Below are 17,631 nucleotides of genomic sequence, written 5' to 3'. Positions count from 1 at the left end.
CCTCAGGGATAGGGATTCACTAATTTCCCTCATTATCTGATTAGAATCTTTGGCCCTTTATACTTTTAATGATGTTAAGTGATGTTAAGTATTGGTATGGTTAGATATAGCAATGAAATATGCTAAAGTGACAGTGAGTACAAATCTTTCTGAACATCTTAGCTTAGAATGATGATACTCAATTCTGCCATTGGATACCAGTTACTTTGAGGTGTCACAAACTTTTCAGAACCTCATTGTTTAAAATTTAGTAAGTGAAACTATGCCAGAGACAACACTCGGAATGAGTAGGGGATGTTTATGAAAGCCAACCATGATAAGGTGTCAGGACTCTAGAACTGCTATGAATTATAAAAAATACTGTCTTTAACAAGGCTTTCTGTAGAATCTTTGTCAGGAATTTTAGGAAATCACAGGTTTCTTTTGTGTTCCCAGGCTACAAGATCAAGCTGCAGAGACCATTGAAGCTCTGCATGCAGCAGGCCTGAAAGTCTGGGTGCTCACTGGGGACAAGATGGAGACAGCTAAATCCACGTGCTATGCCTGCCGCCTTTTCCAAACCAACACCGAGCTCTTAGAACTAACCACAAAAACCATTGAAGAAAGTGAAAGAAAAGAAGATCGATTACATGAATTATTGATAGAATATCGTAAGAAACTGCTGCATGAATTTCCTAAAAGCACTAGAAGCCTTAAAAAGTAAGAAAGTACATCAGTTTCTTATATGTAGACATTGGTGCAGATGTAAATCACAGCTGTGTATATACAAGGCTTTACTTTCTGTAATTTATGATTTTCTATTTGCCGGTGTTATCGTTATAAGTTAAAATCGTCCCTGAGGACTTGACTGATGGCCCATTTCAGATTATTTGGCACTTTCCACCTATCTTTTAACTTAAAACTGCACATTTCTGAAGGTTTAGAAAAACAGCTCAATTTTTAGATGTTTACAGTCTAGGTGTTCAATGTTGATATTATGGCCTGGTCCATGTTAAGAAAAAAATATTGCTTTCACAGTCTCTTAAATTGAATGTAATAAAATCAATCTCTATGACAATTTTCATGCATTTTGAGGTTCTGGAGCCATTTTATGTGCATTTTTATACCCTGCACCTCCAAAGGGAACCAAATACTTGTTAACATGGCCACTTTATTTAGAGGACATGGCCGCTTTGACTCTGCTTTGAACTAGGAAGAATTTGTGGAACATAAAGGTGTCAGGGAAAGCCACTGATACACAATAATTCAATTCCCAGACATATATCTTTTATACTTCCCATTGACCAAGGGTCAGCCTTGTCTAAACCAATTACTTAAATTTACCTTGGCCATAAGCAAATTGATTTCCTTTTTTGGAATGCCATGGGATGTGTCTGTACTAACTCGAAATATCCCTAAGCAATATTATTTTTAATTTCTTGAGCACACTTTATGTTCCAGAAACAGTGTTAAGGGCTTTGTATGATAATTGTCATTTAATCTTCATTAACAACCCAGTTAGGCAACTGTATTTTCTTCATTTTACAGATAGAGATCACACAGCTAAGAAGGAGTTCAGAAAGTCTATCTAATTCCAGATACCTTGCTTATAACAACTATGCTATATCTGTATACTCATCTCTAATATTTAAACAAACTTTAAAAATGAATAGCCCACATTCATGAGGCTATGGCCAATTTTAAAACAGCTGTTGTTCTAGTACTTGGGCATCAGTGAGAATAAATAGGTTTTTATTAATTGCCTATGAGAAACATTTCCATTAGCCAAGTGGTGCTAATAAAGACAGTCCAAAATATGTGTATTTTACTTCTCCTTTTGTCTTAGTCTACTTGGGCTGCCATAACAAAATACGATAGATTGGGTGGATTAAAAAGCAGAAATTTATTTTTCACAGTTTTGGAGGCTAAAGTTCTGTTACTGGAGTGTCAGCATGGTTGGTTTCTGGTGAGGGCTCTCTTCTGACTTGCAGATGGCTGCCCTTTTCCTGTGTCCTCACATAGCAGACAGAGCTCTGTTGTCTCTTCCTCTTTTTTATTTTGAAACAAAGTCTCACTCTTGTGGCCCAGGCTGGAGTGCAATGGCATGATTTCAGCTCACCACAACCTCTGCCCGCCAGGTTCAAGCAATTCTTCTGCTTCAGCCTCCTGAGTAACTAGAGTTATAGGCATGCACCACCACGCCTGGCTAAATTTTTTGTATTTTTAGTAGAGACGGGGTTTCTCCATGTTGGTCAGGCTGGTCTCGATCTCCCGACCTCAGGTGATCTGCCTGCCTCAGCCTCCCAAAGTGCTGGGATTACAGGCATGAGCCACCACGCCCAGGCTGTGTCTTCCTCTTATAAGGGCAGTAATCCCATCATGGAGGCCCCACCTTCATTAACTCATCTAAAGTCAGTGTATTAGTCTGTTTTCACACTGCTGTTAAAGACATACCAAAACTGGGAACAAAAAGAGGTTAAATTGGACTTAGAGTTCCACATGGTTGGGTAGGTCTCAGAATCATGGCAGGAGACAAAAGGCACTGCTTACATGGTGGCAGCAAGAGAAAAATGAGGAAGAGGCCAAAGCAGAAACCCCTGATAAACCTATCAGATCTCGTGAGAGTTAATTCACTGTCACGAGAATAGTGCAGGAAAAGATCGGCCACCATGATTCAATTAACTCCTTCTGAATCCCTCCCACAACACATGAGAATTCTTGGAGATACAATTCAAATTGATATTTGGGTGGGGACACAGCCAAACCATATTATTCCACCCCTGGCCCTTCCAAATCTCATGTCCTCACATTTCAAAACCAATCATATCTTCCCAACAGTCCCCCAAAGTCTTAACTCATTTCAGCATTAACCCAAAAGTCCACAGTCTAAAGTCTCATCTGAGATAAGGCAAGTCCTTTCTGCCTATGAGCTTGTATAAAATCAAAAGCAAGCTAGTTACTTCCTAGATAGAATGGGGTACAGGTATTGCATAAATACAGCCATTCCAAATGAGAGAAATTGGCCAAAACAAAGGGGTTACAGGGCCCATGCAAGCCCGAAATCCAGCCAAAATTTGACTCTGTGTCTCACATCCAAGTCATGCTGATGCATGAGGTGGATTCCTATGGTCTTGGGCAGCTCTGCCCCTGTGGCCTTACAGGGTATAACCTCCCTCCTGGATGCTTTTGCAGGTTGGCATTGAGGGGCTGTGTCTTTTCCAGGTGCGTGGTGCAAGCCATCAGTGGAGCTACCATTCTGGGGTCTGGAGGATGTTGGCCGTCTTCTCACAGCTCCACTAGTCAGTGCCCCAGTAGGGATTCTGTGTGAGGGCTCTGTCCCCATATCTCCCTTCTGCACTGCCTGAGCAGAGATTTTCCATGAGGGCACCATCCCTGCAGCAAACTTTTCCCTGAGCACCCAGGCATTTCCATACATCTTCTGAAATTTAGGTGGAGGTTCCCAAGCCTCAGTTCTTGACTATGCACCCACAGGCTTAACACCATGTGGAAGCTGCCAAGGCTTGGGGCTTCCACCCTCTGAAGCCATGGCCCAAGCTCTTCGTTGGCCCCTTTAAGCCATGGCCGGAAAAGCTTGGACACAGGGCACCAAATCCCTAGGCTACACACAGCATGGGGACACTAGGCCTGGCCCATGAAACCACTTTTTCATCCTGGGCCTCCAGGCCTGTGATGTGAGGGGCTGCTGTGAAGGTCTCTGACATGGCCTGGAGACATTTCCCCCATGGTCTTGGGGATTAACATTAGGCTCCTTGCTACTTATGCATATTTCTGCAGCTGGTATGAATTTCTTCTCAGAAAATGGGTTTTTTCTTTTCTTTTACGTGGTCACACTGCAAATTTTCCTGAGCTTTTGTTTCCCTTTTAAAATGAAATGATTTTAACAGCACCTGAATCACCTTTTGAATGCTTTGCTGCTTAGAAATTTCTTCCACCAGATACTCTAAATCATCTCTCTCAAGTCCAAAGTTCCACGAATCTCTAGGGCAGGGGCAAAACACCGCCAGTCTCTTTGCTGAAACGTAACGAGTCACCTTTGCTCCAGTTCCCAACAAGTTCCTCATTTTGAGACCACCTCAGCCTGAATCTTACTGTTCATATCACTATCGGCATTTTTGTCAAAGCCATTCAACAAGTCTCTAGGAGGTTCCAAATTTTCCCACATCTTCCTGTCTTCTCTGAGCCTTCCAAACTTTTCCAGCCTCTGCCTCTTTCTTACTGAGTTGCAAAGTCACTTCCACATTTTCAGGTATCTTTTCAGCAATGCCCCACTCTACTGGTGCCAATTTACTATATTAGGCTGTTTTCGTGCTGCTGATAAAGACATACCTGAGACTGGGAAGAAAAAGAGGTTTAATTGGACTTATGGTTTCACATGGCTAGGGAGGCCTAAGAATCATGGCAGGATGCAAAAGGCACTTCTTATGTAGCAGTGGCAAGAGAAAAATGAAGAAGCAAAAGTGGAAACCCCTGATAAACCCATCAGATCTCATGAGACATCATTCAGCTCTCACAAGAATAGCACAGGAAAGACTGGCCCCCATGATTCAGTTACCTCCCACTGGGTCCCTTCCACAACACATGGGAATTCTGGGAGTACAATTAAAGTTGAGATTTGGGTGGGGACGTAGCCAAATCACATCAGCCAGTTACCTCTCAAGGGCCCTACCTTCTAATAACACAACACTGGGAGTTAAGAGCTTCAACAGAGGAATCTTGGGAGAATGCAATTCAGCCTATAACAGACAAAAATCCCATTATGAGGGCCTCACCCCCTAAAGGTGCTATCTTCAAGTACAATCACATTGGGGGTAGGACTTCAACATACGAATTTGCGGGGGAACACAATTCAGTCTGTAGCACCATTCAGCAGCCCCGAAGGGACTTCTATAAAAGCCAGAGCTTAAGGAAAACTTTGCATTCTATCACTGTCTCAGATCAACCCATCTTCCTGGTTATCTGTGTGGAGTAGGGCTTAGTCTTTTCTCTGCTTACTTACACAGGGTTCAGACTCATAGCATCACCTTTGCTGGCTTCTGCTCCTTTGCCCTTTCCCCTTCAAATCAGCCCCCAAGCCTTATTCATACTCCCATTTTCACTACTAGTGCCCCGCATTAGAGGCCTAGTACCTCATGCATGAAATCCCTTAAGCCCCTCTGCCAGATGAATGATCTTTAAGTGAAGTACTGTCCCTATCACAGTTCTGCTCAGAAACCTTTGGTGGTTCTCTATTACCCACAGATTCAGGCCACACCAAAAGCCTTAAGGGACCTTTTCAATGTGCTTTTCCAGTGCACCCCAACATACATTCTATTACTTGACCTCCTCCTTGTCTTTCAAGTCCTACTTTATATACCACACTTCACAGAGAATTCACTATTTTCTGTGTGGATGTGTCTCAATAACTGAGCATTAACTTGAATATCTTGTTTGGTTGGGTATGTTCTCTCATGTATGCTTCCATCACTGTAAGGAGATTTTCTATTCTCCATAAAAAGATTAGTCAGTAATTCTTTGTATTCCTCTATATAGTGAACTTATAGTTGGTGTTCACAAATATTTCTTCATTGGTTATTGAGTTGCTGTTTTCAGCCCCAAAAGTAAGCTATTAATATATGAGTAGGGGAGCAAAGAAAGAGAACACAATCATTGACATCTCTTTATTTAGTGAATAAAATTATGCAGCAAAATATGGATAAGTATACAATATTATGGTATTAGCAGTATACACTGAAGGAATATAGAATAAAGGAGTGATGAGTTATATGAGGCCCTCACTATTCAAAGTTTCATCTATAGAATAGCAGCTCCATTGTCACTGGACAGAAATGCAAAATCTCAGGAAGAAGCTAAGGCTACTGCGTTAGGAAGTCTCAGCGCTTCTCTTAAAACCTTTCAAGTGACTGAATCAGGCCCACTCTAGTTATCTAGGATGATCTCTCTTACTTGAAATCAACTGCTTGTGGACTTTTATCACCTCTACAAAGTACCTTTACAGCAACGCTTAGATGCTTGTTTGGTTAAATAACTGGGAAATGTGGCCTCACCAAGTTGACCTTTTGGAACTTACAGTCATCTATATGTGCAGCTTGGGTCTCAAAGGTAGGATTGCAAGTCACTGTTGTGCCATTATTAGAGGCCCTTGCTTCTTTAGAGTGAAAAGGTCAAGGAACCAGACTGATGACTCCTCTTACCTGGAACAGCCCCCTTTGTGGTTTATAAAATCTGGATCCTAAATAGAAATGTATAATAGATCCAAACATAGCATTGTTTTTCTTTTTCAGAGCATGGACAGAACATCAGGAATATGGATTAATCATAGATGGCTCCACATTGTCACTCATACTAAATTCCAGTCAAGACTCTAGTTCAAACAATTACAAAAGCATTTTCCTACAAATATGTATGAAGTGTACTGCAGTGCTCTGCTGTCGGATGGCACCATTACAGAAAGCCCAGGTAACTGTGAACATTAGTTAACGTTCCATTCTGGATATTTCTATACACATATGTGCAAATGTTTATTTTTTAAAAAAAATTATTTCTTCTTCAAAGGGCCATTATTACCATCTAATTTCTTCCTCCCAGGCTTCTTTCTTTTTGTAATCAGATTCAGAAGTCTTTTCCCATTTCGAATTAAATTTATGCTGTATCTTGCTGTCCCCTCAGTCTGGCTGTCCCAATTCCTCACCTTCCAGACTTTTTTCTCTGATGAGTGCTTTGTGCTTGTTGCCACTGCTCCTAGACCCCGTATGACATTAGCTCTGTGTGTTCTTTCTGCTATTCTTACTCCATTGGCTTGCCCGCAGGTAGACCTGGCCCATCCCTTGTGTAGTCTTCCATTCTCTTTCTCATTTCTCCTTAGCACTTGACATCATCAATTATATCCTCCTTAAAATTATCCTTTCATGGTTTCTGTGATGGTCCGTGGTCCTGACATTTTATTTGTCAACTTAGTGGCTTTTTATTTTGTCCCATTGTCTATTTTCTCCCTAATTATCTGTTTTTTCTAGGGCAAAGTTTTTTCTCCACTTTCAACTTTATGGTCTCTCACTGGATAAGCACATCTATTTCTCTGACTCCCATTGATAAATGTGTGGCCCTGACTTTTTCTTGACATTAAGTCTCCTATTTCTACTTGTCTGCTAGACAACTCTATATGGATTCCCTACTGTCACAAAAATTCTAGTGTCCAACACAGATCTTAAAATGTTCTTCCTCAGACCAGTTTGGTTTTTCTTTTATATTGCTCTTGTTACCAGTGTTATTTTTCTCTTGTTCCCTATGTCTCAAAACTACCTTTGATCCTTCTCCTTTTCCTCTACATATAGACACCATGTCCTATTGGTCCTAGCTTTTGTCATAGGTCTCATTTTGATGCCGTATTTCAAAACCTTTTACTGCCCGACTAGTCCAAGCCCTTGTGACTTTACACATAGACTATTTGATTTAGTCTCCTCACTAGTCTCCTTGCTTTCACCCATCCATTTTTAATCCCTCCACACTCCCAAATTAATCTTGTTAAAACACAGCTCTTACCATCATATATTCTTTTTCAGACACTTTCAGTAGTTTCACAGTCTCTCAGGATGAAGGGCAGTTGACTGAAGGTCGTACATGGGGCTCCCCATTGTTGTCCCTTAACATGTCTCTATGTATTTTGTGCGTTGTGTCCGCTATCACTCCTTTCTCTGGCGTGATATGGCCTCTGATTGCTCTCATATCCAACCAGAACACACTATCCAAAAGTATCTGTCCCCTTAGTCAGAGGTTTGCCTGCAAAAGCAACCTCTTTTTTTTCCCTTACATTCAGTGTATGCTGCTCAAATTGTTCACCTGGGTTCTGACTGCTTCATTGTCAGGGAGGTATATGAATTCCTGACCCCATGCTGCTTCTTCCACCTTGATTATGCCACCACTTGTGGTTTAATCCTCATTTTGTTTTATTTCTGTCAGTATAGTCATTTCTTGCAGGATATTACATACTTAGCTGTCACGTTCACGTAGGTGATGTTCAAGTCACTATCCCCAATCCAAATATTTGGTAATCATCTTCTTCAGCCAAACACATATTCTTAGGTGTGGGATTATCACCCCAAATCTGACTTCTCTAGAGTCCAACCATCATTTTCCTTGGCATGTTCTTTTTCTATGACTGACCTCAGTGTACTTCCAGATTTCTAGATTCAAAACCTTGAAACCTGTGTTGCCTTTCCACATACTTTACTCTTCCATTGTGGTTTGTGGTCTTAGTAACTAAATGTTGTATATTTCTTATTACATTGTCTTTTACATCTATTCCTTTCTTTTCATTACCTTTCCGAGCCAGGCCTTTCAATAGCTCATTGAACTTCTGGAACTAGCCACCTAACTTCTCTCTTTGCCTACAGTCTTGCTTTCCTCCACTTCTTCCTACACCCTGCTGCCACTTTCATATCACTCCCTGTTGAACTAGCTCCAGATATTTCTGTCCATGTCCCCCATATGAAAATTCCAATTGATCTGGGCAAGCCAGATCTCTTCTCTCAGCAGGTACTGTATTTATCTGGCTGTATGCTCTTGGATATGCTAATCCCTTTCTCTGAAATACTCCTTTCTTTCTCATCTATGCGAGTCTTAACTAATATTTTGTGATTTAGATCAAATCACTCTTCCTTCTGTAAAATTTCTGATCACTTGGGCATGTGATGTCTTCTCCCTTCTCTGACATCCTAGACCTTCTTATGTGGATGACAGTATCACGTAACCCTGCACAGATGCTACGTTTTGTTACCTTGTATTGTTAATCTGTTTATCTAATATTCTTGTACTCATGACCTAACTTTACTACTTCATTTATATGCTTTTTAAGGTGTCTAATGAAACTTTCTGTTTTGGCTCTTAGCACATTCCTGTATATAAAATAAAGCAAGCTATTATAATTGATGAATAAACAATATTTTGTAACTTTTTTTTCATGAAGCTATCCTAGAGATTGAAGAGGTCTTAATCTAGTTGACCTAGGGCTAAGTGAAAAAGTCCATGTTTACCAATCTAAATCCTTCATTATTTTATGGTACATGATTGAATACCCTTTTATCTTTCCACAAGGATGAGTTTTACTCTTTTTAGTCTATATTTTCATACAGAAGCTGTCACTCTTGATAATTTTATTGCCTTCTCTAAACCTTCCCTGGCTGTGTATTTTTTCCTTGACGTGCAAATCATTACTGCACACAGTATAACATGTGCACTTAGTTAACCATTGTTGTAGCCTATTACAAACAAATTTAGTTGGGGTTCTTTAATTTTGTCTTTTATTCTTTCACTTACAGGTGATTTCTGACAGTCTTCTATAAAGTTTTTAAGAGGAACCAACCTGAGGGGGAGGGATTGGGGAAAGCTGGCATTTTGCAGTCACAACATTTTTGTGTTAAGTGGAATTGGATGTGGGGTTTCTTTGTACCATTTAATACAACTACAACCTGATTGAATTCTGTTTAAAGAAATAACTGCAGGGTGCCTTAGCCTCATATGAATTATTTTTAATCACTCCAGTTATGTTGAAAATGGATTTTATTTATGTTAACTGGTCAGAGCAATTGTGAGGACAGTATTTTTGCAAAGCATTATTTAGCTACTAAATTATTTAAAGTTTTTTTAAGCTGCTGGATTCCAAGGGGTTTTGTGGCTTGCCACATCTAACAGTGATTATCTAAAACATAGGGAAGGAGGGCAGCTGATTACTCAATAGACTTCCGACAAATAACTCTGCCAGAAGGTTTTTGGAGAACCACAAGACAGAAGTATTTTAGTACCAGGGATGAACATTTTTTTCAGTACCTGTCATGAACATGGCACTGAATTACACAGTATCATTTATACATCTTGAAGAACACTCAGGGAATAGTGACAGGCTTTGATCTGAAAAAACACTCAGGGAATAGTGACAGACTTTGTACACATATCTTGGGCATCTTTCTGCAAATGTCAGCCCCTTTAGTATACATCTTTTAAAATATAGCTACTCATAGGAGAGGTCAGATCATATTGAGCAGTGAGAGATTTATTAAAGTTTAGTTGGCAGCCAGATAGGTGCAAGAATTTAACATTAGGTAGGTTCCTGGGAATAAGGGTTGATGTGCTCCTAGAAAAGGTGAGAGTGTCAGCAGCAAGGAGAGAGTAGAAAGTAACCAAAAACATTGTTCTCTGACTTTCCACTTGGTTCTGGTGGCCCTATATATGTTACCCCAAATCAACTTTCTGGCTTCTGTCATACATTCAACATTGGATCTGAAATAACACATGATGCAATCACAAAAGAAGGAAATGTATTGACCTCTAATATGCATGAGAGGCAAGTTTTTTGATAGTTCATGTATGTACAGAACTAGGACAAATTGGTGTTGGTGTTACAGTTTGAATGGCTGTGTTCTGCATTCTATGAATTTGACACTATTGTACATATTACAGTTGGCCCTCCGTATCCACGGGTCCTGCATCCACAGATCCAAACAACTGTGGATTGAAAACATTAGTATAAAACTAAAACAATTAACAATATAACAATAAATAATACAGATTTTAAAACAATATAGTATGACAGCTATTTACATAACATTTATATTGTAGTTAGGTATTCAGAGTAACCTAGAGATAATTTAAAGTATGCAGGAGGATTTTGGTATCTACGAGGGTACTGGAACCAATCTTCCAAGGATACTGAGGGATGACTATATATGCACAAACTACCTTTCTATTTGCAAGGTCACTATTTACAAGTGTGAATGAGGCATAAACCCCTAAAGTAGTCCAATCTTACATTCTTCTTTGACCGTTTTTATACCTCTTTTGTATTTAATATTTAGATTGTCAGAATGGTGAAGAATTTAAAAGGCAGCCCAATAACTCTGTCGATAGGTGATGGTGCCAATGATGTTAGTATGATCTTGGAATCCCATGTGGGAATAGGTAAGATATATCTAATGAGATGGCAGCTGTAAAAAGTACCAGTATTGCTTTTAGGTAGTGTGGTCTTATATTCTAGAGTGACTGTTTTGGTTGCTCATCTTGAATTTGAATTTTGGAATGATAATTGTTAAGTAAATGAAGGCCTCATCTGATCATGCAACATGTCCATCCCAAGGTCTACCCTGTGGTAGAAATGTAGCAGTGTTACAAAGTTAAAGGATATTTTTCAACTAGCCAAGTCAAGTGAATTTCCCAAAGCTAGTGGCAGCACAATTGACTGTTTAGCTCTTACTTTGACAGCATGCATGAAATTTTTATTGATTTTCTGCTCCTGGCCAGACGGCCTGCTTATGTTGCTGTACTATATCTTTTGAGATCTCAACTGTTTGGAGCTGAGAAATGATAACTGGTTGGCTGTTTTTCAACGTGGCAGTATTTATGGGTAGTTTGGGCTGTGGTGTTGAATTTATATGTTGACATGCAGCAACAGCTTTTCCACCACCTGTACCATTTTTTCCCTTCTCAGGTTGCTGTTAGGCAACAAAACTAACTCCTCAGCAAGTTAGTTAGCTAGTTTGTTTTGGCAGGGTGGTGGGGCCAGATATGGAATTCATATCTTGTGAATTATTGTACTGCAGTTTGGATTCCCAAATTGTTCTTTCCATTTGGAAGTAGTACTATTTAGTGTGCAACTAAAGTTCTACTCGTTGGTTATCCAAGTATGGAAATGGCCTAAAGCTGCTCAAGCTAATAGAACCCTCATTCATGAAAGAATTTCACTGTTTTATCATTGAGCTACTAGACCACAAACCCCAGGTTTCTGAGTTGCCTTAAAACACCTAGTCTAGCATCATACACAATTAAGCACTTAATGAGTGACTTAATCATTTTTAAGTTGAATCTTTTTCCTTCATATAATTTTTGCCTTGTAATGATTGAAATAATGATTCTATTTAATTATTATATGTTGTATTACAAATAGGGAGTTACCAGTTAAACCTAGTTAAATTATTTGGTAAGTCTCAGTGTCACTGTTACTACCCCTTTGGTTTTTAAAAAGGGGAAACTAAATGATAGAATAGAACTATGACATTTAACTAAGTTGAAACTATGAAAATAAATCTGGGAGTCATTTATTCTAGAAAATACTCACTGTATAGAGATACTCTCTTTTAGGAATTAAAGGCAAAGAAGGTCGCCAAGCAGCTAGGAATAGCGATTATTCTGTTCCAAAGTTTAAACACTTAAAGAAACTGCTCTTGGCTCATGGACATCTATATTATGTGAGAATAGCACACCTTGTACAGTACTTCTTCTATAAGGTATGTGATAAAATATATGTAATTTAATTTTGTTTAAATCCAGCATTGGCTCAGCGTGGTCATGGTTTTGTTCCTTTTTTCATGCTGCTTTTGCTATGTCATAGTGAAATTTGTAGTCAACAAAGCAGAGGTGGTCTGTTGAATGAATCAGAAACCAGAAATTCCTTTTGATGTAAAATATCCTATAGGAATTTTAAAGCCCTCTTTATTGAAGTATAAATTAAATACAACACAGTGTATTCATCAAAAGTGTACAGTTTCATGAGTTTTGCCAAATGTATACATCCATGTAACCATCACACCAATCAAAAAAATAGAACATTTTGGCCTGGTAATGGCTCATTCCTATAATCCTAGTGCTTTGGGTGGTCAAGGCAGGAGGATCACTTGAGATCAGGATTTCGAGACCAGCCTGGGCAATATAATGAGTCCTTGTCTCTACAAAAAAAAAAAAAAAATTTCTAAAATGAAATTTTTGCAGTCATTTGTAATTGTCTATAAACATGCCAACCAAGAGAACCAGTGGTAACATTGTGATATGTGACCTTCTGGTCTTTTGTCTATACAAATTAATGTGTGTACATACTATTTTTATACTTTTATACACTATACACTACATAAGGGTTAAAAAAAATTTTTTTTGAGATATAATTTAACAAAATTTACCTTTTTTTTTCTTAAAGACAGAGTCTCGCTCTGTTGCCCAGGCTGGAGTGCAGTGGTGCAATCTGAGCTCACTGTAGCCTCCGCCTACTGGGTTCAAACGATTCTTATGCCTCCGCCTCCCAAGTAGCTGGGATTACAAGCACATGTCACCATGCATGGCTAATTTTTGTATTTTTAGTAGAGACAGGGTTTCACCATGTTGGCCAGGCTAGTCTCGAACTCCTGACCTCAAGTAATCTGCCCCCTTCAGCCTCTCAAAGTGCTGGGATTACAGGCTTCAGCTACCGTGCTTGGCCTAAATTTCACCATTTTAAAGTGTATAATTCAGTGACTTACAATGTGTTCACTATGATGTGCAACTATCATCACTGTCTAATTATAAAACTTTTCTATCATTCCCAAAAGAGACCTTGTACATATTGGTGTAATACATCTTGCTTTGCACTTGCCTTTTTCATTTAATTTATATTGTGAACATTTTTCTCACCCAATTTAATATTCTTCAAAACATGATTGTGCAACATCACAAATCCCCAATATTGGACACTCAAGTAGTTTCCTCAACAATACCTTGGTTTCGTTTTATCACCAAGCATTACAGTATACATTAGAGTGAGTCTGCATACCTGTTATTGTCTTCCAGGGAATAGAATTTACCAAATTTCTTATATTCTAGTTTGTAGGTATAGTATTAAGTGTATGTTCCAACTACTCAAATCCTATGGAATTTAGTATATGATTCAAGTAGTTATGATATTTGAATTTCATACTCTATATTTTACAAGAGCTAATGCTCAGCAACTGATTTTGCATGTCAGTTGTCTATAGTCAAGCCTGGGTCTTTCTTACTAACTTTATATTAATGAAAATATATATTTATGAAACTGTGAACCCAGTTTCACAGATTTTCTAAGACCCTGCCAGCCAGTATCCTTTGGTAGCCAGGCCAAACACTGTGGGAGGGGGAAGATGATGATAATGATGATGGTAACCCAATATGTGTAAGGTATTTTGTGAGTTCACAAAATCACTTTTTAAAAAATGTAATCCTCACAAACATCCTATGAAGCAAGTAGTATTATCTCCATTTAAGATACATGGAAAATAGAGCTCAGAAAGATGATATAACTTGCCTTTGGCTTTCTAGCCTGGAAGTGACAGAGCTAGATGTTCCACCATAGACTCATTTAATCCAAATCCATGACTTTTCCTGTGTCACAGTTAGGGTCTGTTGCGCCTTGTACCCAGCAGTTCATGGAAATAAAGGGTTATTCTCTCTTGACCTCCACCTAGTAGGAGATCCCTTGAAGATTTGTCATACAGATCTGCCTAGTAATCTGAACCTATTCCAGAGGCTTACTTTGCCTCTTTCGAATTTTGGCCTGCAATTCAAGCACCTGCCACCAGATGGAAGGAATGATCTGTTAAGGAGAACAAAACAAGCATTAAAATGGCAAATGTTGACCGGCAGCTATTTATGTAGATGATAACCTCTGTCTTTCCTTAGTATCTCTAGGCCCATTATCATCTTGGTTACTGACTCAGCAGTATTTCTTTTTTATTAATATCTTTTGTGCCAAGAGGATTTCTAGTATTTCCAACTCTATTTGGCTGGCCTAAGAAGTCTTTCCTTCCTCTTGCCACTGCATCTTCAAATTGTTATTGCCCACTCGTGGAGTACTTCAGTGACAGGTCTTCCTGCTTTACGTTTCTCAATTTAATCCTCCTTACATAATTCAACTTGATTAGTGTTTAAAGAATGCCACTTTTCGTGTTGAACAATGAGAACATAAGGACACAGGGAGGTGAACATCACACACTGGGGCCTGGGGGATGGGGGTCTAGGGGAGGAATAGTAGGGGGTGGGGACATGGGGAGGGATAGCATTAGGAGAAATACATAATATTGATGACGGGGTGATGGATGCAACAAACCACCACCATGGCACGTGTATACCTATGTAACAAACCTGCACTATCTGCACATGTACCCCAGAACTTAAAGTATAATAAATAAATAAATAAACAAATAATTAAGCAACAAAAAAAAAGAATGCCACTTTTCAGCTTGTTCCTTAGAAACTTTACTCTCTATTGTCTCAGCTTTAGTCTGGCTTTTAAGGCACCCCACAGTCTGACCCTGTCTTACCATATAAGTTTAAAATATATACGTTCTTGCCTTGGTTCCTGCCATCAGTATGTCCTGTTCATCTTTATTCATAGTTCAAGTTTTAACTTCTTTATTCAGTCAGTCAACAAATGTATTTTAAATGTATTATCATGTGCCAAGTCCTGTTTTAGGCACTTGAGGATACACCATGGAATAAGACAGGTAATGTCCCAGTTCTCATGAAACTTACATTCTCATGGATGAGGTAGACACCCACTCTCCCTTCTCATGAAGCAACCCTATGATCCTCACTGAACTCTACCTACTTCAACCTCAGAACACTTATTTTTTACGTAAATTGTGACTCGAGAAATACTTTGAACTACATCTTGCCTTGTATCAGAACTGATAATATAAAATGAGTGTTGCCCTTCCAGGTGATGACCTTGGGAGCTCTGACTCATACTGCAGGGGTGATTCAAAACATGTTGAGCTCATTTCTTTAGAAACGTCCTCCAGAGCCAGTAGTACATTGATCTGAATATCCTCAGCTGTGGTAGATGTTCATCCTTTAAGGTTGCATTTGATTTTTAAAAACAGTCTCAAGTCTCCTAGAGCTAATTCTGGAGAATTAGCTGACAGAAGGGAGGAGACTGGTTTTCTGGCATGACTGGAAAGTGGGCTCTTGAAGCAGCTTGTTGAAGGGAAGTTCAGAGATAACCATGAGCAAGTGACAGCAAAGAAGCTTACAGCCTGCTTTGAAGGATAGCACTTGTTTGAAAATTCTAGTCCTAGTGGTTTTGCTTAAAGACATCAATTTCAATATTTTATAATCACACTTAGTAGCTTTTACTACCTTATGAATTCCCAGCTTGTATTTCTTTTCTGCTTGCCTTTTTAGTATTTGATTTCAAATTAAAGAAGTCCCTTAGGACAGCAATCTCCAACCTTTTTGGCATCGGGGACCTCAGACTGTTAGGCTCACTTGCCTGCCGCTACCTCCTGTTGTGCAGCCTCGGGAAGGGGTGGGGTGGGGGCCCTGACTTAGGAGAAAGAAGTTGACTTTTTTTTTTGTATCACCTATGTGCCATCTTTGTGTATAGTAGATGCTCAATAATGATATGTTGATTGTTTGATGAGGTAGTAATAAAGGTATTAAAGCATTTGTTGATATTGTTAGTGTCAATATAATCTGTAGTAGTTTCCTAACTATTGGCATTGACTTTGTATGCTTATAGCATTGTCAGTCTACTATATGATTTGCAAATCTAATTGGTGTTAAAGATACAGTACCATTTAGTGTTCATATTGGATTAGCTCATTTCTTTCCTGGAAGAAGAATAGCAAGAGATTCTCATAAAGTAAATAAGATCCTCTTCTGCCTTGATAGGGCAAAAGTTGTTCTTAATATGAATTAATAATTTTTTGAGTTGTTACCTTATGTCTCTGGAATAGAGGTTTATTGCATTCTGACATTAGAAGGATTTAGGAATAATTGTAAACTATTTGGCATATATATTCCCATTTTAGTTTAGCAAGTTGATTAAGTGAAGATGTTAATTCTTGTCTTAATGTTTTTTTTCTAGAACCTTTGTTTCATTTTGCCACAGTTTTTGTACCAGTTCTTCTGTGGATTCTCACAACAGGTTTGTTTCCCAAGTTATTCATTATAATGTTTGCATTTGCTGTTAATAAATTATCCTTATATATTAGATTTATAGAGATTAGAGATGTATGTCTAAAGTAAAAGGACCTCTTGGTTTTAACAACAGCAAATGTTTATGTCTTTGCTTTACTAGTTTTCCTATTGTTACCTTCATTTTGGTATACCCTGTTAGAGTTGTGATAACATTACAAAGAGTATTTTGAAATTTCCCTTTTTATCAATGTATAAAATCTGTTTCACAATTCTAAAATGTTATAACTTAATATTTCATTAAATGAAATCTCCAAACTTTGGAGCTTCTCAGGTTAGTTTTATAGAAAATATTAATCTTTAAGCTAGTCGAGAACTGTCATTCCTAGAGAAAGCCTTGGATTACATAAAGCAGCTATAGATGTTTTGCCTTCTATTGTTTTCTGAACATACATAAGGAGTATGCTATATATTAACTTGATACCTAACTGGTAGGATGGGAAGGCATCTTTGTTTTAAACAACTGAAATGGATTTGGCATTACTTCTCGTGGAAGTATAGTGAAATACAGGAGCTATAATACTCAGTGACTCAGAAATTTTTAATTAATCTATGAGAAGTTTAGTGATTTTGCCAGACTGAGCTACCACATTGCCATAGGTATTAGAGACTGAGTTTCTAAATTTCAAAGGCAAGCTTTGTATACATTTCTGTGAATACAAAGTACACTTATGAATACATTTATGTTTTCTTCTTGATTCTTCCTGGTAGGAAGTGATTTTTTCTAATTCTTTGGCAGTATTTTTTCTTTTTTTTAACTTTTAGGTTCAGGAGTGCATGTGCAGGTTTGTTATATAGGTAAACTTATGCTACAGGAGTTTGGTGTACAGTTTATTTTGTCACCCAGGTAATAAGCATAGTATCCGATAGGTAGCTTTTTGATCCTCTCAC

The 17,631-nt window shown here is 38.5% G+C and overlaps 1 protein-coding gene across 11 annotated transcripts in view; it reads left to right on the top strand.

Annotated features, from left to right (window-relative positions):
• ATP11C (ATPase phospholipid transporting 11C) overlaps nucleotides 1-17,631 on the top strand; it is a 217,303-nt gene that overhangs the window by 166,721 nt on the left and 32,951 nt on the right. For all 11 annotated transcript variants that reach the window (XM_032268320.1, XM_032268311.1, XM_032268316.1 and 8 more), the window contains exons 19-23: nucleotides 436-699; nucleotides 6,282-6,456; nucleotides 10,845-10,947; nucleotides 12,124-12,269; nucleotides 16,631-16,690. In XM_032268320.1, coding sequence (XP_032124211.1) covers nucleotides 436-699; nucleotides 6,282-6,456; nucleotides 10,845-10,947; nucleotides 12,124-12,269; nucleotides 16,631-16,690 — 748 coding nt within the window. The remainder of the gene's footprint in view (nucleotides 1-435; nucleotides 700-6,281; nucleotides 6,457-10,844; nucleotides 10,948-12,123; nucleotides 12,270-16,630; nucleotides 16,691-17,631) is intronic.

Source organism: Sapajus apella, unplaced genomic scaffold, assembly GCF_009761245.1.
Source record: "Sapajus apella isolate SASKATOON/1434 unplaced genomic scaffold, GSC_monkey_1.0 scaffold179, whole genome shotgun sequence".
NCBI classification, from domain to species: domain Eukaryota; kingdom Metazoa; phylum Chordata; class Mammalia; order Primates; family Cebidae; genus Sapajus; species Sapajus apella.
The sequence above is the reverse complement of the archived record's forward strand: the minus strand, read 5'-3'. Positions and strand labels throughout refer to the sequence as shown.